General features: G+C 41.6%; 1 protein-coding gene across 2 annotated transcripts in view; it reads left to right on the top strand.

Annotated features, from left to right (window-relative positions):
- The first annotated feature begins 635 nt into the window (after positions 1-635).
- vldlr (very low density lipoprotein receptor) overlaps positions 636-24,628 on the top strand; it is a 68,014-nt gene continuing 44,021 nt past the window's right edge. For both annotated transcript variants that reach the window (XM_008298957.1, XM_008298956.1), the window contains exons 1-3: positions 636-906; positions 13,583-13,702; positions 19,410-19,532. In XM_008298957.1, coding sequence (XP_008297179.1) covers positions 840-906; positions 13,583-13,702; positions 19,410-19,532 — 310 coding nt within the window. In that variant the 5' untranslated portion in view covers positions 636-839. The remainder of the gene's footprint in view (positions 907-13,582; positions 13,703-19,409; positions 19,533-24,628) is intronic.

Here is a 24,628-nt window from a genome sequence, read left to right as displayed (position 1 = left end):
TTTAACAGTGCACAAATGAGTTTTAATTAAACAGGGAAAAACTGTAATATAGCAGCAAATATATACATATATATTTGAGGATTTTTTTAAACAGTAAAAATAGTACAAATTATTACAAAATACAGTTTATATAGAACTGTTCATAAGAGAAACTGTACATGTATATTTGTGTATATTTACAGTAAACATGGGCTGGGTAACAAATGGTAAAATATAGTAGAAATAAGTAGAATTTACATTTATAAAACAGACAATGTAAATATAGGCGACATAAAAAGCACTTAAGATGTTTATATTTTTATTTTTGCAGGATAGAACTGCTTTAGTGTATTTATAACCATAATAATGTTTTCAGTGTATTTTACTGTAAACCAGCTCATTGCTGAATTATGCTGTGCGGACAGTGAAGGGTTAACTCTGAGCAGCGCCGTGCTGAAGGAGGAAAACACGCACAGAAAACCCTCCTCAGCTGAGACGGGCTCCGGTGCAGCAGCAGCAGCTCCTCTCAACCGGCCACCGCTCCTCGGTACCGTCAATTCCCCGCAAGAAAAAAAAATAATAAAAAAATGGATTTCAGCTCGAGACGGCAGAACGGGAGCCCGCACGGCCCGCACGGCGCGCGGTTCTAGGACGCTTCAAAAGGCGCGTGCTGTGCCGCCTCCGTTTCCCTCCCCCGGTGTCCGAACCGGGATTTCTGCTGTGGCGTCGGTAGGAGCTGCTCTGCCGTGTGTGTGTGTGTGCGTGTGCGTGCGTGCGTGAGTGAGTGAGTGAGTGAGTGTGTTAAAGAGCAGGCCGGCCACGAGCGCTCAGCTAGCAAACCGCACGTTCCGCCGCCAGAGATGGTCACGTCCACACCGGGGATCCTCCTGCTGCTCTTATGTCTCCATCACCGCATTACCGTCCACGGTAAGGCTCCTCTCCGGGCTGTGTGTGTGCGCTTCACCCGCTTGTGTGTCGCTGGGAGAGCCACGGCGACCCGGGGTGGGGGGGGAAACACGCTCCGTGAACCGGGAGGTGGGGAGAGGTTAGCTAGCGCGGACCGAGATTGTACACCTGTCTCGGCTGCTCCTTGAAGAAATGACCGTGCTCGGTTAAGCTAATCAACCGTCAATTGGGCTAAGAAAACACAAAAAGCGACTATTTCAGGGTTCAAAACGACTAAATTCCCCCCAATTTGTATGTATTATTAATGTTTTTATTTGCTTATGGTGTCCTGTGGAGAGAAAAACGCTCCGGGTACCGGGAGCTAACGCGAACCGAGCCGGGCACCTGCCTTGGCTGCTCCTTGGAGGAATGACCGTGCTCGGGTTTTTGCTAATCAACCGTCTTCTGAGCAAAGAAAACCCCCAAAAGCGACTATTTTCGGGTTTAAAACAACTCATTTCCTTCCTTTTGTTTGAGCTTTTATTTGTTTCTGGTGTCCTGTTGAAATAAAAACGCTCCGTGTACCGGGGGATGTTAGCTAACGCGAACCGAGCCGGGCACCTGCCTCAGCTGCTCCTTGAGGGAATGACCGTGTTCGGTTTTTAGCTAATCAAGCGTCTCCTTCTGGGCTAAAAGCCGCAGAATTAGCGTCCTTTTAGGGGGTTAAAACGCTCATTTGATGATTTTGTCTGGGCTTTTACTTATTAATTTGTTTACAGTGTTGTGGAGTCACGGTACTGACAAACCCGCTCCGTGTACCGGGGGGGATGTTAGCTAACGCAGGGCACCTGTCTTGGCTTCACCTTAAAGAAATGACCGTGTTAAGTTTAGCTAATCAACCGTCTCCTTCTGGGGGAAAAAGGGCCTCCTTTTGTGGGTTTAAACGACTAATTTGCAGCTCTTGTTTGTGTTTTTGATTCATGTATTTGCTCATGGTGCTGGGGAGAATAAACGCTCCGTGTACCGGAGGAGGAGGAGGGGGGAGGTTAGCTGACGCGAGCCGAGCTGGTGCACCTGTCTCGGCTGCTCCTTGGAGCAATGACCGTGCTCGGTTGGGCTGCTCAACCCCAGAAATAGTGTCTCTTTGTGGGGTTGAAACGCCACATCTCCTGCTTCTGTGTTCCCTTTTAAATGTATTTACATGGAGCGTGTTCCTGTTTGAAGCCAGTCTTTGCTTTAGCTCTGCTCTTTTAGCTCTTTATCTTCTGGAAACTGAGGTTTTTCGGGGCCCGTTTGGTTTGCGTTGCTTCACAGCTTCTGCTCTTTGCTGCTAATTGAAGGCCAATTAGCCATGAGATGAGTTAATTTCAGCCCTGAAACAGGTATGCGGACCCCTGCTTGTGTCTACGCCTCGTCCTGATTTTCTCATTTACTTCCACTGTGGGATTCTCCTGCTGCCAGCCAGCCTGATCATTTATTTATTTATTCCTGAAGTGGAAGCCGACTGAGGGAGTGGGACGGCGGGGTGGAGGGGGAGAAAATACAGGGGATTACTATGGAGACAACTGACAAACCATGATGGGTAGGAAGCAAGCCCCGGTGGAGGAGTGACCACAGTCAGGAGATCCCTATGAAGCTCTAATTAGGAGGTTAAGTTATTAGGATCAGCTGGTGGAGCTGCTATCCAAAGGCTGCAGCTGATAGATCTAATTCAAAGTTAATCATTTCTTATTAATCACTTCTAAGTCAATAAAATGTCAGGGAATACTGTGAGATGTCAAGTTACCAGAGTGTCATCTTCATATTGGTCTGTGTTTAATCTAGACGTAGATATTTAGTGCATTAACACCACGCTGTCATTGTTGATTGAATGTCGTTGGGTTTTGACGCGATTAAATTCTTGCTTCTCTGCTGTATTTTTCTCACTGTGGCAAATCTTCCTAATGCAGGCGCGTCTATTTATATAGCCTCTTATCACACGCGGAGGTTATTCAAAGAGCTTTACAGATTAAAATAAATCAAAAAAACGGTGCAGACAAGTTGATTAAAGTGCACAGAAATTTCACAGAATAATAAGTAGTAATGAGAATCTGCACTTTTACCTTGTTGGTCGATTAAATCGTTCATCAACAATAAATGTTTAACTTGCTCAACTAGCTGCCAGGTCTGTTCAGCACGTCCTGTTCTGATGCTCTTTTATAATCCACTCTTTCAAACTCAAAACTTATTTGCCTTGTGTCCAATATCAGCCAGTCATGCTGCAGACGAACCCTGATCCACAACTATTTACCTGCTCTGTCTTTGGAAAACCCACAGTTTGCATTGACTGTTTCACATGAGGTTAAATTGTGTTCTGTTACTTCACTCTTGCTTTATGTAGTTTCTTTCACCTTTTCATAGATTTCTTAAAACACCGACCACAAGTCAGTGAGTGTATTAATATAATAAATGGTTTTATGGACTGTTCAGTAAATGAAATGTGCAGACCCGTGACAGGGGCAAATGATTAATTGATTCCAAATCGAAATTGCGGTTTCAGACAATGCTATTAGCGAGATGCAAAGGCTGCAATTTAAGATGCACGTTATGCGGGGCCTCTGACCAGAGATTAAAACCGTAAATTAATGCCGTCCTCCTTGTGTGACAGCCATAGATTATGATGGTTGTGGTATCACGTGTTTGAAATCTATTCCCACAGTGATTATTGAACTAAAGCTTGACTTCTTAGTGGTTTGTGGAGGTTCCTCTTTGGCTCCAGGTAAATAAAATATGCCGCCGGTGTAATTTCATAAATGCACTCACTAATCACGTCAGCACTGGTTTGCATGCAGGTTAAATTATGAAACGGCTCTGAGAGGCGGAAAGAGCCGTGTTTGTCTGCTAGTGTCTTGCACAGATTTCCGTCCTCTTGAATTCCCACCCACCGTGGGAAATGGCCCTCGGGGGGTAACAGTGAATCAAAAGTAGTGCTCGTAATGTGCACACACACACACACTCAGGATAGCATGCAACGCCGCCGCTGCCACCGCCTCATTCTCAGCTCCCAAACACACACACACACACGGACGCACACACAGATTGAGATTGTATGAGCCTATTTGAACAAGATGCCACGCAAATTAGGCGGCGGCGAGAGCGGCGGCGGCAACGTTGGCCTGATTAAAATGGATGTGTTTTTTTTTTCCCTTTTCCTCCATGGTTACTGTGATACCACGCTAGACCCAGATCCTCAGCTGTGGGAGGGGAGCTTTGTGGGGGTGCGCTTGGTTTCTTGAAGTGGGCGGGGTGGTGGACAGGAGGAGGAGGAGGAGTGCTCTGCAACCGTTTCTGTTACTGGGGAAAATTGCATTACCATGACCTCCAGTGTGACAGCGGTTATATAGCACACAATGATCTACTATTTTTGGAGGGAGACGGCCGCATTGAAGCTCCTCGCCTGTTGAATAGTACGAGCAGGTGACTGATTATCATGAGAAATAATCTTTAATTTCAAGCTCACGCCTGCAGTTAATATCTGTATCAGGATAATTGGCTGTTTAGGTGAATGTAGACCTTTTTCTTTGGTCGAAATGAGCCATTATCAGTGGAAAAAAACCCAGGTGGAGGAAAAAAATACAGTGAAATGCAGTCGTTCCGAGTAGACGAGGTAATATTTTGACAATATAGTCAGAATAATTTGGGAGTAACTGACGTTTTTACATCACAATATTGTGAATCACACTGTCGTCCTGTCTGACAAACTGCACACCCTGTGCAAAATAAAACGAGGCTGATCCGAACCTCTTCTTGTAACAGCAATGAGCTTGTTTTCTGTGTCGATTCACCGGCAGATTTTGTGCTCATATTTTGTGAGTGTGTTTCCACATTTTTCTGCTCTGCAGCCACAGGAGAAATGTCGGTGCCTCCAGCTTTCCAAACTCCTTAGTTATGCTTTCCTTTCTAGTCATCGTGAACTAACGGTGCAATATTTTATGCAAAACAACAACAAACAAAAAGACACAAAGAAGGAATTTGAAGTCGTAGGAGCAGCGACTTTGCCGTAACTTTTAATAAGACGTAGTAGTGAATGCTTTCCTCGTTCTGTGGCAGCACAGAGTTCAGACTTTTAACTGTCAGCTCAAAATTCAGTCCGACACTGCAGGGAAAAGGAGAATTCTCTCATACAGGTTTGTATACTTGAGGTTACTACTGAAGTCTGTTATTGTGCCGATAGGATCAAAGTGCAGGGTGTGCAGTTTTGCAGACGGCAAGTCAATGGGTTTCTGTGTGGAGTAGTAACCCAGGAGGATGTGCTCTTAAAGGAACACTGCGGTATATAGTTTTCTCCAACCTGGCTTCGTGGCTTCTTGTTTTGCATGCTGCACCCCATTTACTACATTATATTTCACATTTGCCCTGCACCACAGCAAGTTATTCTGCACACACACAGTGCTGCTGTTTTAGATCTGCACATGTATTTTATCTGACTGTTGGAGGCATTTGTTGGTTTCTGATCGATTATAGTGTTGAGGTTCCTGCAGGAAACGGGTTACCAGAGGTGACAAAACTACCTTGAGAGGCAGCACTGGCAGCGTTTTTTTTAATTACTCTGCACTGAATCTGAACTACTACCCAATGTTAAGTTATTTTTTAGAGTTAGCTTTTTGTGCTGAAACCAAAGGCTGCCTGTAAATGTCAAATATGCATTTCTACGTGGGCAATTTTGCTTAATATTATTGTTTGACTTCTTGAGTTTAGCCTACTTTTAACTACATACAGTTAACCCTCTGAACCCCAAGAAGTTTCTACTAATTTCTTGATTCTGTCCCATTTTTACTCACAGTGTAGTGTGAAGTCCTGCACTTCTATGGAAACAGCACAGCCACAGCTAGAAGTAGAGAGTAATAATAAATGAAGAGTTTATTTGTAAAAACGGATAACTCCATCTTCACAAACCTTCAGAAAACCCACTTGTCCATCGTCTTCCTGAGACAATATCAATCAAACTTAAGTTATCTGTTCTTGTTGTGTCATTTCTACTGAGTCAGATCCTCTCAACTTCAGTTTGATTGATGTCATCTCAAGCAAACAATAATAAAGCAGGTTTCTGGAAATCTACAAAAATGGAGTTATCTGTTTTTGCAAATGAACTCTCAAATAATGTCTGTACAGTACGGCACATATAATGCCGTAAATTATAAAAAAGAAAGCTGAACTTCTTTTGAATTACCGTTTGTGAGACGTTTCACCATGCTGAATGTGTCGCCCAACAACTTGCACCTCTGTGTGTGCTGTTTAATTTGTTTTAATGATTAAGTTTTGTTTTGCACTCTGCTGTTCTCTCCTCTCTGCTCGCAGTTTACCGTAATATTCACAGAATTGTTTTGGTCAGGTGACTGTTGGTCACAGCTGAGTCAGTCGTGGTTTCTTGGTTTTGCTGAGGAGAGCAGAATAGTTTTTTTTTTTTTTAACAAGCTGGTGCAGACGTTGATGTTATCTTGAGTGATGCGTGTTGGAAGAAGCGACTGTGAGCTTAGATTTGGTGAATTTTCCTGGTCTAAATGCATGTGACACCATTGCAGCAAATCTACAGTGTAACTTGGGCGTTTGCTTTCCAAGATCACCTGTTTTTTTTAAACCTTCTGGCAGGTTTTGGAGTTGGGGTTACAGACTGACCAAGTTATAAAGGTATTGCTCTAGTGTTAGGATATGAGCACAGCTGCACAAGGTGTGGCCATAAAATACTGGGACTGGTGCTGTAATCCAGTTTTAATGAAGAGAACTTCTATCGAAGCACCTTTCTTCTTCAGTATATTCCCTTTGTGCAACTGCACAGTGCTTCATCATTGATAAAAAAGCAGCGCAGCAGGTCTTCTGTTTGTGGTCTCAGAGGGTCAGTCGTTCTTTTTTCTTCCACTTCTGGAAAAGGCTTGAAATGGGTTCCCTTGAGTAAGATCTGTGGCATGGTGCTACATCGGGTCAATAACGACACCGGGATGTTTGTAGAGCGTGTTTGTAATACCCATCTTCATTAAAATAGGACTGCGGCATCATCATTTAATGGCCTCGCGTCGTGTGGGTAGCCTTGTAAATAACCAGCAATCTGCAGTGAGCGTTGATGGAGGAATTGGGGATTCAGCAAATTGAACTGCCACAAAAGTTTACTGATTATTTTGTGTGATCTGAAAAGCCCTCCGCACCTTTATGACGCTTCTGTGGTTCATATGGTGATTTGCTTTCGATCAGCACAGGACTAAACAGTCACTGGGCGCCCGAGGCTCTCTTTATATGATCCCCCTCCGCTTTCTGGCTCCGTCAGCAATAAAGCGTACGTCAGCAGCGGGCGGGAGGTCGAGCTGAAGTGATGAGTCGGTACTTTTGGTGTGGATGTGAACTGTTTTTTTTCCTCTCATGTGCAGTTGTTTTGCAAAAGTTTGAAGTAAATAAAAGCCCTGCGAAAAACAGAGAGAGGGGGAAATTGCTTTAAATGTTAATGCGCTGTTACCACTTATGTAATGAATTTAATGAGTCATGATGGTGACTGGTGTGTGCACCTCTGGCTTTTTAAGCAGAGTGAGTAGTCTGCTGATAAATACTGTGTAAAGTTACACCATTGACAATGAGCTAGTTTAATTATTTTGAATGCATGTCGTTGCTTTAGTGTACCAAACGGCAGACTTTATAGGTACATTTTACACCTATAACACCATTTACACTTTGAAGGATTTAATGCAAGTTACTTAAGATTAAAAGTCAGTTAAATGAAGCCGCAACTGCCATTTCCTCTTCTATTTTATTCATTTCTTCATTGACAAGCCGTGAGTTATTCTCGATTTAAGTGGGTTGCAGCCGTTCCGTTGCAGTTGTCTATGATGCTTCATCCACCGAGAGCGCCGCAACAATAATAAATGGACGTATCATAGACACTCGAGCCGCATCGTATACTTTATATTTATCTCCCCCCAGTCACAGATTTTCAATTTACATTGTGAAATAAGGTGACACTGGAGAACAATGGTTTTCGGTGTAGCTGGAGTAACATCCAAGTAACTTCTATTTCATCTTGTCTCAGTGCTGAATAGCAGACCGCCGCCTCGCAATGACCATGCTGATGTGTTTTTATGCATTGGGATGGAGCAGTAATTGTGATGTGGGGGACGTGGCCTCGTTGCTGTGTTGTGTCACTGATCCTTTATTCTGCTTCGTGTAGATTGTCAACAACCTCTAGTTAGAAACTTAGTGGAGAAAATACCAGCATCCTGCATTAACGTGTTTGATATCGCTGCAAATTGAACACCAGTATAAAAAAAGAAGTTGGTCCTTATTTCCAGCGTATTTGGGATTTGACATTTACACGGAGCATGTGAAACCCGTTTGTTCATGTTTCTGCACACATGATCTCAACAATATCTGGGTTATCTTCTACCTGCAGGTGTGATTTCTCGCTGTCTCCGCCACCACTACAGTATGTTCTGTATAACAAGTATGTGTGGAAGCCTGGATAGTGTGTTTATGTGCCTCAGTATTCTCATTTCTCCTGGTTTCTGAAACTAGGATACCACATTTACATACACGACAGTTGACAGGGTGCTTCAAGCACTTGATCACAGCCAGGATATAAACACTCTCATGCAGTTATGTCAAAGGGAAATGTAATTGGACTCTTTTGTTTCTTGGTAACTTCCTGGTTTGAGTAAATAACACCCATTGAATAAACATTATTGCCTTTTCTACCTAAAGAAAACAAGTGCACCTTTCATTGGATCATTCCAGCTCAATTCACTGAACGCCCCACACCTGACCAGCTTCAATTTGTCTTTTTTTTAATATTAGTATTTTTTTTATTGTGGTGAAAATTGATTGAGTTGACCATGTGTAAAATCAGCGGCCATCGTAAACATTCGTTTTTGAATCAAAAATTCTCAAAGAAGGTGGCGGTCATGTAGGTTTTTGCACCGTTTTCTTTGCGCCAGTCTTCGGAGAAATGTTTAAAGTGCCGTAACTTGTTGAGAAATAATTTAACAAGAGTTGTAGGCTGATATGTACATATGGTTGTCAATGGTACAACCCTGCTTTGATAGAATAATACAAGCCAGTTATTTGATGGTGCAAATCAGTACAAAAAATATCTTTTTTTTTAATCTATTGAGTATTCCACCAACCATAAAACCTTAATTTTTCACTCTAAGAGGCTGTTTTTTCCCCCCACTGTGATTGGCATCAGTAGGAGCTTTAAAAATGTGGAGTCTGGTGCCAGTTTAAGGTATTCTTGATGAGATATAAAAATATTAAAAGTACGGTTATTTTTTTTGCTTGCGCTTGATCCACTGATTGGCGTAAAGAAAATGGTGCAAAAATCAGCATGAACCCGTTCCTCTTTAAGATTTTTTTTAACTCAAAAACTAATGTTGCTTATGACCCCAGATTTTACTTGTTGTACTTGAAACATTGAGGGGGAAAAAAATCTAACATATGAGATAGGCAGGCATGAAGTTAGACTTTTTTTTTTTGGTGAATTGAGGTGGAATGACCCACGTTTCTATCCAGCAGGTTGAAAAGTGTCTTCACATTGGGTATATTGGGGTCAGTTAAGTAAATACTCCAGTGTTTCTTGCTTCATGAAAAATTTGATGTCTGAAAATGACAAGACAGATTTTTTTCTTTTTAAATCTAGACTTTGCAAGGTGTTGGTTGGTTAATTAAATTACCACTGGGATAGTCTGATCCTGTATTTGCTAAACTGTACTTGAATTTGTCTTTTTAAAAAACATTTCAGTGTTCCCAATCTCAAGTGACTGCATTGTGTTTTGTCCCGTTTTTCAAAATCGTTTATTCACTGTCAGCTAAAAAAAAAAAAAAGAGGAAGCTTTACGTAATTCCTTGACTCATTTTTCTGTTTCTGCTTGGTCAGATTTTTTTTGTCTCATTATTAAAACACATCTTGACCTAAATCAGATTTGTGGCGAGATCTTGCAGTCGAAGGAGCGCCCAGATTTTTTGGCAATTTTGTAAATGGGGCAACGTTATCTCTGTAATCCTGGTTGATTTATGCCCCTGTCTGTAAATATGTATGTAATACTCACCAATATCTCAGATTAGTGTCACAACTTCCTTTGACGGGCTGTATTTTAAAGAAGTGAAGTTGACAAAACACTATGATATACTTGCAGTAATATAAGCATGATGAAATGATGCCCTCTGTGGCTGCATATTTAAACAATAGTCCCATGTGAAACTATATTTGCTCTAATTTTATAGTCTTTGGTAGTGGCTGACGACTCCGTGTCACTGTTTTGTGGAAACTATGCTCTTAATGCTGTATTATTACAGTTATTTCCAAACCATCTGGTTGCGTGCTGCAGCAGCTCCACTGGATTGCGTCGCCCATTTGATGTATTATCGTTGATGATGCATTTAGGCAACTTTTATCTCCCATTTTGCTCCCTGATTTGTCTTTTACAGTCAGCCGTTTCTCCAGCGCTTGTCAGATTTATTGCTGAGGGGAACAAAACATTTCCCTCGGCCTGTTTATACATTTCTGGGCGAGTGGTTGTTTGTTAGACGGGTCGGCGCGCTGACTTGTTAGGATTTAAAATGCAGGTAGATACGCTGTGATCCATTATGCCATGATTGTGGTGATTTGAATGAAAGGTCAGGATTCTGTATTCTGTGGCGCGAGTACAGCTGGTGTAGTCGTGGTTGAATGGAAGTCTGCAGGCTCTTGGCAAAGAGGCTGAGCATTTACCTCCTCCTGCGCTGTGAAGTCGGTGGACTCTTACCACGAGTGGCTAAAAACACTTTCAAGGTCCTTTTCTGTGCTTTTCCTGCGCTTCCGTTGGCAGTTTTTGAGGCATTTGCTGTCACATAAACAGTGCGTTTCCAGATCCAATAAGAGTTCCCACTCAGCCAACCTGCATAAATCCAAAATACGGACATGAAAAACAGCACGGAGAAGTGTACTTGTCACAATATGTCGCTGTGAATAATGTTGTTTTTGATCGTTTAGCCCATAAAACGTCAGAAAACAATGAGAAATGGGCGCCGTTTCTCAGAACCCATTATGCCCTTAAATTGCTTCGTCCTACCAGCAGTCCAAAAATCCCCGGTATCATTTAAATACGGGGACACATTTTCACAGGTTTTCCACTCGGTTCCGCAAACGAAAAGTCCAACAAGGCTTTGTGTAACGAATGAGTAAGAAGGACAATCCTTGGTTTGTCTCTTATCTCAGCAGAGCCAGACGATTGGTGCGTGAAGTCGGTGTTAATGTTGGATTGTCGGCTTTAGAAAGTTACAGAAGTTGTCAGACGTAGACGCCCCCACGCTAAGAAACGAACGGTTTCAACTTGTACTGGGTAAAGTACAGATCATATCTAGTGCAATCGCAGGGGGAAAAAAAGTATTAGTTAACTTGTTAACTGTAAATAATGTCCACATGAAAGTCTGCATGTTTACCAATGGTAGTTCTTTCTTCTCCAACATATAACTGTTAAATTACACTATTTTTCATGCATTTAAATCAGCAAAATTATCATTATTTAACAGGCAATTGCTGCTAGATGCACCATTTTTGCAGTTTTTGAACATTACAGTCTTCCATCATCTTTTAATCCGTGTTTTCTTGCGCCCTCGCTGCCAGATTTGTTTATTTCTTTTCTGATTATTGATTGGTTTACTGTGTTGCCCTAAACAACGGGACCTCTTTCACTTATACAATTAACGGCACGTTAAAGCGGTTTAATGCTGAGTATTGAATGTCAGACTGTCGGCTACAGGGTGAGTGGAGACGTCCATTTTATAAACTTGTGCACAAATCATTCATGCAGATCTTCAGTCATGTGTTGCTGCTTCAGTTGCAGGCCTGAAGCTGTTCAGGTCCAAATCAGTGCTGAGAGTTGTTTCTCTCTGGAGGAGCGGCTGACCCACTTAAAACAATTTCCTTCGCGATGGTAATACAGTGACTGAATGCAGATTTCAGAGGCTTCTTCCATCCTGACGGAGAATACAAATCTGATGTAAATACCTGCAATTCTGTTGCTGTCCTATTTTGGCAAACATCTTTAAGATTTTAGCAAGTAACTTGTTTTTTTTAAATGAAAGCTGGTTGACCTCTCAGCGGCACAGTGATTCAGCCAGAACTGTGACCTCTCCGGGGCTCCTATCGCTGCTCTGCGCTCCATTTACCCACCTGGACAGACACTCAGTCCAGACTAAAGCAAGCGCCAAGGTCACACTGTGTTATTTTAGGATCTGAAGTCGTCACTGCCTCCAGTACAGGCTGCACTCTTAAAAAACAGCTCTGGAAATCTTGTTTTTCTTCTCTTTGGTCAGTTTTTGCTTCTGCTGTAGTTTCTAGCTGATTCTTTGTGAAGGAAATCTTGAAACATCTAACTTAATTTACCTTAAATTCAAGTTACACGTGTGGTAAATATTTCATGTTGCCTGTCAGATGTAGTAGCGTCAAATGCAGTGTTATTTTTTTATTTTTTTATCTGATTGCAGACAGTCGGTGAATGTTTTATAGCTCAAATGGGTTTGTTATCTGACTTTGTGTGTGTAGGAGGCTCTTCGGTCCAGAGTTTTAGTCGGTATTATCAGACGTATAGCAAACGCTGACATGGCAGCTGACTCCAGCAGACAGGAAGCTGATGAACTCATAATGAGACGGTGCTGAGTTTAGCAAAAAAATTCAAATGAGTCATTCTTCATTGGTTAAACCGTCATTTGTTTTCTTGTCCAGATTGTTAATTTAATTAGTGGAAGTACTTTCAAAAATGTAATAATTCCAGGGAAATTTGTCCATATCGGCTTAATATGCTTTCATACTTTTGCCAATATGGCCATGAAACCGTATTAAAGTGCCTTCGATGTGGTGCTAAAAAAAAAAAAACACTGCATGAATTAAATTATTTTGTTCCGCAGTAATATTTTAAGGAGTCCAATATTCAATAGCTGGTTTAATTAGTAACCTGACGAAGCCTTTTCAGGTGAATCGAGGAGTTGTTTGGCGTAAAAATCAGCAGAAAATAGTGAAAAATGTCTTTTGTCTTTTGTCCAAATAGTATTTCAGAATCCAAAAATGTTTACTTTGCGGTCACAGTTCCTTTTTTTGCTTCTTAAATGACTACTGGTGATTCCAATTATTTGTCTTTTTGTAAACTATAGACAGAAATCTACTGGTCTAATCATTTCAGAAAATCAAAAGTCTTTAGAGTTTTCTCCGCTACGTCCTTCATTTTCCTGTTCGAAAGACATTCAGTGCGGCAAACCCCAAACAGTTTGACATTTTCGGGACACAAAGTTTTAGTTCTCTGCTAAAATACCGACTGCACGTCACCTTCAGCTTCACGTCTTTGTGCGCCTCCACAAACAGCATTCAGCTCTCTCCAGTTTACTGTTTTCATGGAGTTGTAAAGACGCAACCGTTGTACATCAAGTGCCAGAGCAAGTCGTGACTTGCCTTACTAGAGTTTGGTGCAAGTTATTTCACCTCAGTTCACATGTCTGGTTGTGCAACAAGTGGGTCAAGAAGACTTTCTGTGTGTGAAGCTACTCTGAGTGCCAAATAGTCGTGTTTAAAACCGGTTCGCTTGAAATTACAGCGCTGCGGGGAGCCCTCTCAGGACTAGACCGAATGCAAATTGCATGTAAAGCAGTAAATGGTGATTATGGAAACGTTTAGGACTGTAATCACTTCGGTTTTACCTCATGCGCCCTGTGTGTCCGTCTTCTTTTGCAGGTACTAAGACAGAATGTGAAGCCAGTCAGTTTCAGTGTGGAAACGGCCGCTGCATCCCGTCGGTGTGGCAGTGCGACGGGGACGAGGACTGCACCGACGGAAGCGACGAGAACTCATGTGGTGAGGAAATGAACGCTGTCGAACTACACGCACACTCCACACAGCGTGAATGCCGTCACGTAAGGCCACCGGATGCACGAATATCAGAGAATAAAACACAATAATAATGAACAAGACTGCGAGAGGGATGTGTTGAGTTAGCCTTCTTCATGTAGGACCTTGTACCAAGACCGGGCCCTATCTGTTGTTATAAAAAACAATTTTAGAGCAGATTCAAAACCTCAGTGTGTACTCGTATTTTCACTTTTAATTAAGTTGAAATTGTCAGTTTGCGCTTCAGACCTCACTCCGTCCTGTAATAAATCCACTGATTGTATTTCAACAAATCTCTCAAGTGAGCCCAAGGTTGCTCATTTTGTCCTCACAGTTGTGTTGCTAATTATATTTGGGGATGCTCAAGCAACATTGTCAGCGAGTGAATAATGAGAGGTCAACGGTTTCCAAATGTTGCCCACCATAACAAAACCGACTACGGTCTCTACTTTAGAACGAGAAAAAAAACATAAATGTGGATTCTCTTTGCCACACACGTCGTATATTCAGCTGAAAATAAAGCCAGCCATGAATTTTATGCTACTGTTTGATGTCGACAAATCTCACAAAGATGCCAAAACCAACAGATTTTTACCGGCAAACCTCGTCTATATCTCATTCTCCTGTGCCATCGAGCGCTATTATTATCCAGAAACGTATAAAATGCACATTTTTAAACCAAATGCTGCGGCGGGTGACACGCTCGTACATTACTGTGACTTAATCCCACACATCCCATCCTGCTGATGGAAATACTCACTCGTGCTCCAAATGTCCGTTCAATTTACTTTGATGGCCACACAGTAAGCCGGTGGTTCAGTCGGTGCAGCACGGTTCTGTGAAAAATATATCCATACGAGCAAATCTATCAAATGCTGTGCACACAAGGAAGCAGTCTAGACTATGGGGGAGTGATAGACTGATATAGCAGTGAGGTAGGGAGGAAAAAAAACTGTGTTTGAATCAGTTTCCTGGACAGCAGTGATGTATAACGTTGTCTAGAGAGTCACCACTGGAACAGGTGGCGAGTTGGGTAGGTGGGATGTGAAATTATTCTCTTTTTGTGAAGTGAGTTGGCAAAAAATTTCCATAGTCTCCTCGCAGAGTGCTATTTATAAAATTGTAGAACTAAAAATAACAGTTTCTATCCATTTAGTTTAATCGCTGAAATGAAATTACATATTTTGCGAGCTGTTTCTAAAGAGTTGTCCTCCTTATAAAGCAGTTTGCGTATGGCTTAGAGCTACAGAAAGGATAGAAAACTCAAAGTATAGAGAGCCAGACTAATGCGCTGTTTATTTTGGTGTAGTCACAGGATTGTGCGGCAGTAAGAATCCTAATCAAAACTACAGTCTGTGCTGTTCTTCCCGTGTGATCCGTTGCCATTTCAATTTCTTCTCTGCTCGTAACTGGACTGGAAATGTGTTTTTGTTTACTCTGTTTATGTGGCCTTTGGTGGAGCGTGGGCGACCGGATGACAATCCGTCTTGGTTGCAATTAAGCGCATTCCCCTGCCAAAGTGAACAATATGTAAATGAAGTTTGGAAATTGAGTCAGAGTTGTATCTTTAAAGGTCGCCTCACAGGGTGGCAGATTAATATTTTACACCGGTGCCCTCCGATTATTATTTTGTAACTCCGCTATCTTCGGCGTTGAATTTCGGCTCACCCAAATATTTAACGGAGCGCCACAGAATAGTAAAGTGTTTGAGCCTCCTCTCCCTAACGTCGGATTTGTTATTTAGCCAAAACAGATGCCACTCGCTGTTAAGCAGTAAGACGTCGGAGCAAAGAATTTCAATGACTTCAGCTTGAGATTAATATTAATGCATGTTTTTCACACTGAGCATTCCAGTATCCAGACTGCCGTACTACATAGTGTGCCAGGAGAAGATTTAGTGTCACGATGCGTAGTAAATCAAGTGCATTATGCCAAAAAAACACAAGGATGTCCTACTACGTCTGGCCTCATTTTGCCGTGTGCAAGCCAGCACGCTTTTCTGGACATTCTGACCCACAATCCGACTGAAATGCGCCACATACGTCACCGAGTCTCGCTCAGTGAGAGGCTTGAGCTGCAGAGAGCGTGCACGAACCGGGGGGTGTTTCACAGTGTAAGACTCCGGCTGATATATGAGCAAGATGGTCGAAGCTTAGGGCGCAATATTGTGATGATGTATTGTGTCCCAGTTGTATGCATACTGCATGCAACAATATGTACTTTGCAGGGTAAGCTGCAGTACGTACTGAAAGTAAAAAGATAAGAGAGGCCTTTTATTAATCCTGCAGCGGGGAAATTTGTAGTGTTAGAGCCGGAAAAGCATGAAAAATAAGCAAGAAACATAAGTGCTGGTGATATTGTACAGATTCTTGCATTTGTAAAATTCAGATATTGGATTGTGCAAAGTAACGATGTTGTACAAGATTATTCTAAATGTAGGAAAGGATATTGCACACATTCCTATATATGTTTAAAAAACTATATTGTACAGAGACTTGTTTTAAATGTATGCACAGATTTGAATGTTCTGATGGTGCACAAAGGAAAAAGCGTGCGAGCTAGAATGCAGACAGCGTTACTCAGTGCATTTTTGTTATTCAGAAATGACGAGAAAGATGAATACAGCTGCAGCTGGCTGTGACAGCTCCTGTACCTGTGGCCTAGAATAAGTTAATTCCATTTCTGGCTGGATGTGGAGACTCCGTGTCTATTGTGGGACTGGAGATGACAGATTACAACAGCAAAAGCATTTATTTAAGACATTAGGCTTACAGCAACTCTGCTCTGGTCGGGTGTTTGCACATCTAGTTTCGTGTGAAGAAAATAGAGTTTGCTCGTAATAAATGATGTTCCATATTTCTCATGGTGCAACCGGTAACTACAGCTTAAGAATTGGTCAGTTAGATCACCAATGGACAAAGTCATTCAAATAGTAGCATGCTAACTGTAATATTTACTAGCTAGCTGTGCTACTCTTAAGTCTGCACAAGTTCCTTCTGCTGTTTAAATTGCCTTAAAAGTGCAAACTAGCAAAGATTTTGTTGATGCATCACAGATACGACGATAGTAGATAAAATCGTAAATGTGTCCTTTTCCCACTCTTCTAGTTGTTACGCAAGCAAACATCATGTCCAGCTCTTTTCATTCGCTTCAGTAAAGTTCCCACTGGGAGGATGGAGTAGATGACTGATGCCGTCGCCTCCTCACATTTGCACACATGTCAGATTTGTCACATGACATTCAGAACCTACCGCGTTAGCCGAGCCCCACCGGGAGCCTTTCCCAGCATCCCTTGGGACCGAATGACCTGGTGATGGGAAGGTGGCACACAGAGCAGAGCTAAATATGGCTACGCGTGTTCATGTGTATGTGTGGCCAATACTTTCATCTATCTGGGTCATGTGACGGTGGAGGGAGGGAGGAAAGAACAAGCGATGGGAGCGAGTGGAGAAAAAGAGCAGCTGATTGGACTGCAGGGTTGATGTATAGGAAATAAATCCCAATTTTACATATCGATACGCAGGAATTCCTGCAGGAAATAAGGTGCTAAATTATTTGAAAGCTTGCATACTGAGTTTAATGTAATGTAACAGGTGGAGGTTGTTGAATTTGCATCAGAACAGGAGCAGATCAGTAACAGTGAAGTGATGATAGAACAATTCGGTCCATGATCAGTCCACCTCCTTCACCTTCTCTCTCATTCGCTGGCGTTTTTGTTGCATTTGAGTGTTCAGCTATTACCCGTTTTTTGGGATCTGTTTAACTTTCAACCCAGACAGAAGTGAGGCGCACACACACGTGAAAGAAACCAAATTTAATTAATAATAAATTAAAAGAAAAAGGGGGAAAAAAAAGCTTGATAATGAGTCCCACTGCGACTTTCTGCTGTCACGGCTTAAATCCGAGTCGGTTGTTTTTCAAGTACATATTTGTATTCTGGTCAGAGAAAGTGAGGAAAAGGCTCAAGTGTCTCCTCCATCCCTCAGTATACATAGAATTACTGAGAGTGGAAGGGTTGGTGTTGCTGTACGGTCTCGAAAGCCCTCCGACATCTTGGAAAACCTCCATCTTTCCTCCTGACAGGCCATGAGGGATAGTTTCTACACTTTTGTTGTTTTTTTTTTCCCCCTTCCACACACACCGCTGCTCTGCTTCGTTACGTGGCCTTTCTTCAGTCTTGTTTCTTCCACGAGATCAACATGAGCTAGAGATCGAGCTAAATGGTTGTTTTTATATCATAAGCTAGAATTATAATGCTGAGAGTCCTGATTGTAATTACAAAGTACAAAAGTAAATATCTCGATACGCTGTAGGGGGTTGAAGGTGGCAATTAGTCACTAACTCTCAGTGAGAAATGTCAGGAAACGGCTCGCTCTATAACTCAGATATGAAAAGCTGGATGTTTATTTTGTTTTTCGAAAACGGCTCTAAATAAACAGTTTGGCCTCGTCAATTTCAGGGAGGAAGCTAATAAGCAGCTCTGCAGTTGTGAGTCCACATGACGGACTGACTGGTGGTAAACAAAGTTGTCTGAACCTTCAAGCACGTATTTCATTTTAAGCTGACCACTTAAAAAAATAAACTCTCAGTCTTGAACGTCTGGGGTTCAGATCTGTGAAGCAGTTCAAGGCTGTGTAAGTGCAGGTTGTGTGTTAATGTTAGCTTACGCTGCTACAGCACTGATGTCGTATCTTTAATGCAGATGAGCATAAATGTGTTTTATTGCTTTTTCTAGATTATGCAGTAATTGTTTCCCCTTTTTTTGCAAATCGTATAATAAATCCATCTGGGAATTGGAATTACTCTTAATTTTTTCTTTTTTTTAAACTTTAAATCCACATTGCTTCATATTAATCTCGGAATGCAAAAGGTTAAAAATCAGTGGTCAGATACAACCTTGTGTTTGCTGTAGAACGAGTTTTACACTCCGTCCTACAAGGTCAAACTGTTCTTTTAGCTCTTCAAATACAGTAATAAAATGCTTTCTATAACTGCAGTAACTTTGTTACTCTACATAACTTTAAAGCTCAGTTCTACTCACTATGTTTAAACACATTTTTCCATTAATGCCATATCTGTACATGTGAAAGATGTGTGTCGTTTAGATTATATCTTGTTTTGTTTCCTACTCAGCTTCATTTGCACGTAGCTGCTGTAACGTAGGTATTTCCCCAGTGAGGGATCAATAAAGTTTATTCTAAACCCTGCAGTTTATATTTACTGCCATAACACTGACATTAAATCTGCTCAATAAACTTCAGCGACCATTATTTGGAAAACCATGATTTTCTTGCTATAGTAATTGGTGTATAGTGCAGCACCGGCGTCAAATCTGAATAAATATGAGCCAGATTAACCTCGAGGCCCAATCTTCTCCATGTTATCCATCTTCCTCTTTTGATGGATAATGAGCACAGCAGAGGATTGTGTTGCATGCATGCATTCTAAACGTAATGTGTGAGGTTTGCTTCATCAGAATGCAACAGGCCGTAAACTCGCGACCTTTTCACCTGAGAGAGAAACGACGAAGCTGTGGTCGGGTGAACGCCAACTCACGTTCACGTGTGGCTCCGGTTTCTATTATTCATGTGTTTCTTTAATGTGAGATGTTTTATTAAAGCACACAAGGCCCGCATAATGACCCCACCTTTCTCTTTTCTCCTCCACATCGCAGTAAAGAAGACGTGTGCAGAGGTGGACTTTGTGTGCCACAATGGCCAGTGTGTGCCGAAGCGGTGGCACTGCGACGGCGAGCCGGACTGCGAGGACGGGTCGGATGAGAGCTTAGAAATCTGCCGTAAGTAGATCGTTTCTGATGGACCTCAGGCTTGGATTTTGTTTTTGTGAATGTTTGATGGAAATTTCTTGACTTTTTAGCAACTTAACTTTTAATAGCTGTTCTGAGTTTGTTGCTGAGTCACTAAAATTCACAGGTTTGTTTTCCAAGACGATCAACGTATTCATTTCAGTACACTCTAAAAATCAACTTACAGACACTTGAGACTCTCTTGGACTTTATTTTGTCTGCACAGTGAAGTTTTTTGTTTTGCAGGCGGGAATATGTTGTTATTGCTGATTTATAGAGTTGCAAGAAAGAGCAATATCCAAAACAATTGGCTGTCAGAGTGGAGCCGTTCAATGTTGAATGTAAAACTGTCAACTTGAGTTCAAATGAAATGGTTCTGAGCAGCCAGTCATGTCCAGTGTTGGAACTTTTGGTAAATCTTTGATTGAACAACCAACCAAACAAACAAATGCAGAGGTTGTTGTTCTCATCTGTGCTACACTTCAAAAACTCTTCACAAAAAATGTGGCCACTCCAATACCCAAATATGAACCTAAAGAAATGGTGTAAGAGTTATAGGTATGCATTAGGGATGGGAAATGCCACAAATATCTCAAATATCAGCAGCCATTTATGCCGGTGATACAAGCTAAAGCTTCCATTATTGCACAGTTTTATTAAAGTTAGCGTCCAACAAAAGATCAAAACCAACAGTATCAGCTTTTCTGGTCCTTCTGACTTCTCCATCTTCACTTTGGCTTCCTGTCTGCTTGTTCCTATTGAAGAAACACATCATGAAACATCGCTCTTGAATGTATGGTTTGATTTAAAAACAAACAAACGTCATTATTTCTTCTAATACTTGAATGTTGAAGCTTTTACACAAACAGAGAATGGAGCTTTTGTCAAGGACTATATTTTAAAGGTAGATTAACCTTATTTGTTGTCTTTATCTTTACATTTAGAGTTTATCATGCTGACATCGGTGCCTGTCTTTGTTTTTGCCTTTTTTAGCCAAACATTGCAAACAAAGAAGGAAGTCTGCGTCATATTTTCTAGCGAGCCTGTATGAAGTGTGCTCATGTCGACATGCTCATGATTATAGAACATAGACTGTGCATAAAGATGAACTTATGAAGTGACAGCGTTTCCTTTTTGGTTTGCATTGGAGCTGAATTGAAGCCTGGCTTTCTAACAGACGCCATGTTCTCCAGTCTTATCCAGGGCTTTCAGGGTGAAGCAGGTGGAGTGACACTTGAAACCTAATAATAGCACGTTACCAATGCGTACAGCTTGTTGCGGGCGAGGTGCATTGAACACATTATACTCGACGCTATAATTGGAAACCATTTGGAAAATAAAGATTTACTTCTTGCAGAGTATACTAGATGTTAGAATGCCCTGAGGGTCTGTTAGCGCAGAAGAACAAGGCATAATTATGGTGAGCTAAAAACTGATTAAAACAAGCTAACGAATCTGCAAATAACAGCAAATATCACAAATGGATCAAAATTGAGTTCAGCAGTGAATGAACCTCCTGGCCTGCTTCCTCCAAACGTTTGCAGGAATGAGACCTTAAATCTGTTTAATTATTTTCAAAAAGGGCCACCAGGACACCGAGCAGAATGAGTGAATTTGCTAAATTACATCATAATGACTTGAGGAGCAAATGTACCGACTTAGAGGAGCTGATGCTTTTTGAATGGGAGAGGTTTTGGAGCCAGCGATGGTTTCCATTTCTATCTGTTGTTGGGTTGTTGCAGCGTTGTACAAAAACGCGGCTGCTGTCTGAAACTATCTGCTTACACAAGCACCATGAATTGGTCTTAAACCATAAAACATGGTCCAAGTAATCAACCTGGAAGTCGCGCACAGATTCAGGCTGATGGGGAGCCCCAGAACTGAGCTTTTTTTTTTTTTTTTAGTATTGAATAAATACGCTGCATGATGATTGATGAGAATTTGTGCTGTATCTGCCACCGCAGAGAGGGCACGCCGGCTGCTCCCGTTATTTATAAATTACTTTGAGGAAATGGGTTCATTCGGAGGGTTTACACGGCAACAAAGCACATAAATAGAGATTAACAAGGCACAACATAATGAACGTTAAAGTATGAAACCGGGGCTTGTACTCGCGTCCCCCGGGCAGCCAGACAGTGTGAGCGGCCTTAATTACCAAAGACACTGACTGCAGGGAAGAGCGCAGGTTCAGGTTAAAGCCCATAACGGTGAAAGTAAACTGATGTAGAAACTGTTGGTCCAATATATTTAGGCTCCCTGTCACCTAATCGGTCCAGTAATTGTGTTGTAGTTGCAAGGTGGTCGAAATCTGTTCCAATTTGTTTGTGCAGCATCAGCCGGAAAAGCTGGAAATAAACAATGCTTGGTGCAGGTGTTGGTCTGACGTGGATATTTACTTTGGACAGACTTCAAACAAGCAGTTTTTACAGTAAAAGTGCAAAAAAAAAACCAGATGTTCGTAACAGACTGGACCTAATTTGAGCATGAAAATTCATTCTTGACCTTGAGAATATTGCAGCAACAATGATCAGCTTTTTCTGGAGCTTTCTACTGACCCCTGAGGTGTCAATTTAATAAAGCCACACAGAGGTTCTTAAAGATAAACTGAATTCTTCTTTTTATACCCACGTCTGAGCCGGCTCACTGGGCTTCCCTGAGAAGTCAGAAATGAAGCAAGCATAATATTCAACTAACTTTTCTGTCCAGGAATGCAAATAAATAACTATAATTTGACATCTTAATCAAGAAATAATAATGTGCTTTACTCTTTTTTTAAATTTTTTTTGTAAAACAGTAAATTTGAAATGAATGGAAACAGTAATATTTCTATTTTAGCATTAAAATTATAACTTTGGTTAAAGAGCTTCTACATACTGGTGCATTAACCATTACAGTAATGATATTGGTAATTATCAATGCTGTTAATTTAGGGCAGCTGTGGCATAAACCTGACACTGGGTGGTGGTCTGATACATTTGTGAAGCACATTGCATGATGTACCAAATATCCATTAATTTTCCGGATTGTAACCCTTCAAATAAGTTTGTTTACATGATGCCACGGTTGTTTTTTAATGAAAAACAAATGGAAAAGTGGTTTATTTCCCACATATCCAAGTGGATTTTTTTTTTCTGGCACGTGTCAAAAATTAATAACGATATTGATTCTGATATATAATTTTTTAAGCAGTGTAAGGTTTTTAAAAAGTAAACTTGTGACCTTAAAGACGAAAATATCTGATCGGTGATTCTGCACAATGAGTGTTTGTAGTGAAGTTGTTTTCATGTTTATGCTGGATGTGCTAAAGTAAAGTTTTGCCTGAAGTAGAGAATGTTTATATAAGTAAAGTTTCCGACTGCTGCTTCCACCTCTGAGATAATAAGCTGTTAAAACTTGCTCCACGAGGATGAAAACGGTTTGGCTTTGGGCGGATTACCCCTTTGAGTTGGGTTAGCAGCCGGTTGCAGAGTTTTCCAAGCAAGATAGCTGACCATGAGCGTGCATGATGGAGACTTCCTGCTGCTCCTAATGGATTATCGCGCGGCTGCAGAAATTCAGCGAGGCACTTAAAAGCAGCGAGGGGGGAGTCCCCAGCGAGCAGTCCTGTCAAATAAATAAGTTGTTTAAATGGAACCGAGGAAGGCCGCCGCGCTGTAAATGGTATAACTGCGATGTGAGGCCTCGCCGAGGTGCTCGTCGGAATCAAAGAGATGAGTAATGATGGGCAGCGTTATAGTATATCCGCTTTTTAATGAGGAGCTCTCATCTGCCTCCGCTGTGCTGCGATAAAGACAAATGGATGCTGGCGTCTCCTCAGGTACGGAGATGAACATCAGTGGGAAGATAAAGGCAATTCGTCAACCACTTGTTGGTTTGATGTTTTGTGCCGTTCGGCTTCCCTGAGTGCTTAATGTTTCAGAGAGTCGGCCGAGGAAATAAAGTGTAGTTCCTCTCCGAAGATAGCAAAGCACCAGGACGGGCATCTGTTTAACAAATCCCATTTTAGTCATAAAAGCAGCTTTTTATTTTATTTTTTTTTCTTGCTGCTAAAGCTTCTCTAAGTAGAAATGCAGCATATAAATATGCATCAGCCGAATTACTTCATAACAAATGCTTGCAGTTTGCTGTTCAAAAGTGATCTTTTTACACTTGTTTGCATCATGTGGAAGAAATGCAGCAGTTAGTGTAGTAAGTTTGCTTTTTTCAGGCGTTTTATTTATCAAGTAATCTTGTGTGCACATAGATCAGCTGGTTAACTGCTGTTATCATGGAGGAGGATAATGTGAGCAGTGAAAATCGAACACAATATTGGGAAGTAAATGGGTCAACATCACAGTAAAGGCATCTCCAATGCAAAATTGACAAAGCCAGAAAACTTGCTGTAACGCCACTGAGCACCACCACAAGAGTCCTCCAACTTCTGTTAAAGGAAAAAGTGCAGCGTCTGGCTGGGAGGCGAAAATGAGATTGAATTTTGTTGTATTTTGGGAGAGCGCCGGCAGGTTTTTGTTGCGTGAAATCTAACATGACTTTCTTGAAAAGAGGAGTTGACACTACAGGATAGAAAAAAACATTTCAGCAAACACTGATTCTTGAGCCAGACCCTGAATACAAAGCAGCACCTTCGTTTCTCCACGCTTCGTTTCCGGTGTTTTGTGGAGTGATATTTGCCGGGCCAGCAGAGGGTTTCAGGTGCGCGTGACGGGGGTTGAGCTCCGGCTCAGAGGAGTCGTTCTCCTCTTTCGGTTCTCGCTGCAGTGTGTCAACACGGCAGGTTGAGTGCACCAACTCGAAAAACAATGCAGAAAATAAAAAAAAAAAGAAAAGAAAACAACAGTACATCTTCTGAGTCGGGGCAAATCCCTCCTGCGCTCTGCCAAAAAACGAGAGCGGCGCTCGTCGGGGAGTCCTTTAAGCAGCCGAGGTGTTCAAAGCTGCTGGCTGTTTGGCAGTGCCAAGGCGTCTGCTAGTTTCTGAAGTGAAATAAAGTGGGTAAGGTGCAAAAAAGCAGTTGTTGGATAACCTTATAGACAATAGACTGTCAGTTCTACATTATTATCCCAGTCAATAGATGAAGCACTGATTCA

The sequence above is a fragment of the Stegastes partitus genome, unplaced genomic scaffold (genome assembly GCF_000690725.1).
Source record: "Stegastes partitus isolate 25-593 unplaced genomic scaffold, Stegastes_partitus-1.0.2 Scaffold1363, whole genome shotgun sequence".
Classification (NCBI taxonomy): Eukaryota; Metazoa; Chordata; class Actinopteri; family Pomacentridae; genus Stegastes; species Stegastes partitus.
This window is presented reverse-complemented; position numbering and strand designations above follow the sequence as displayed.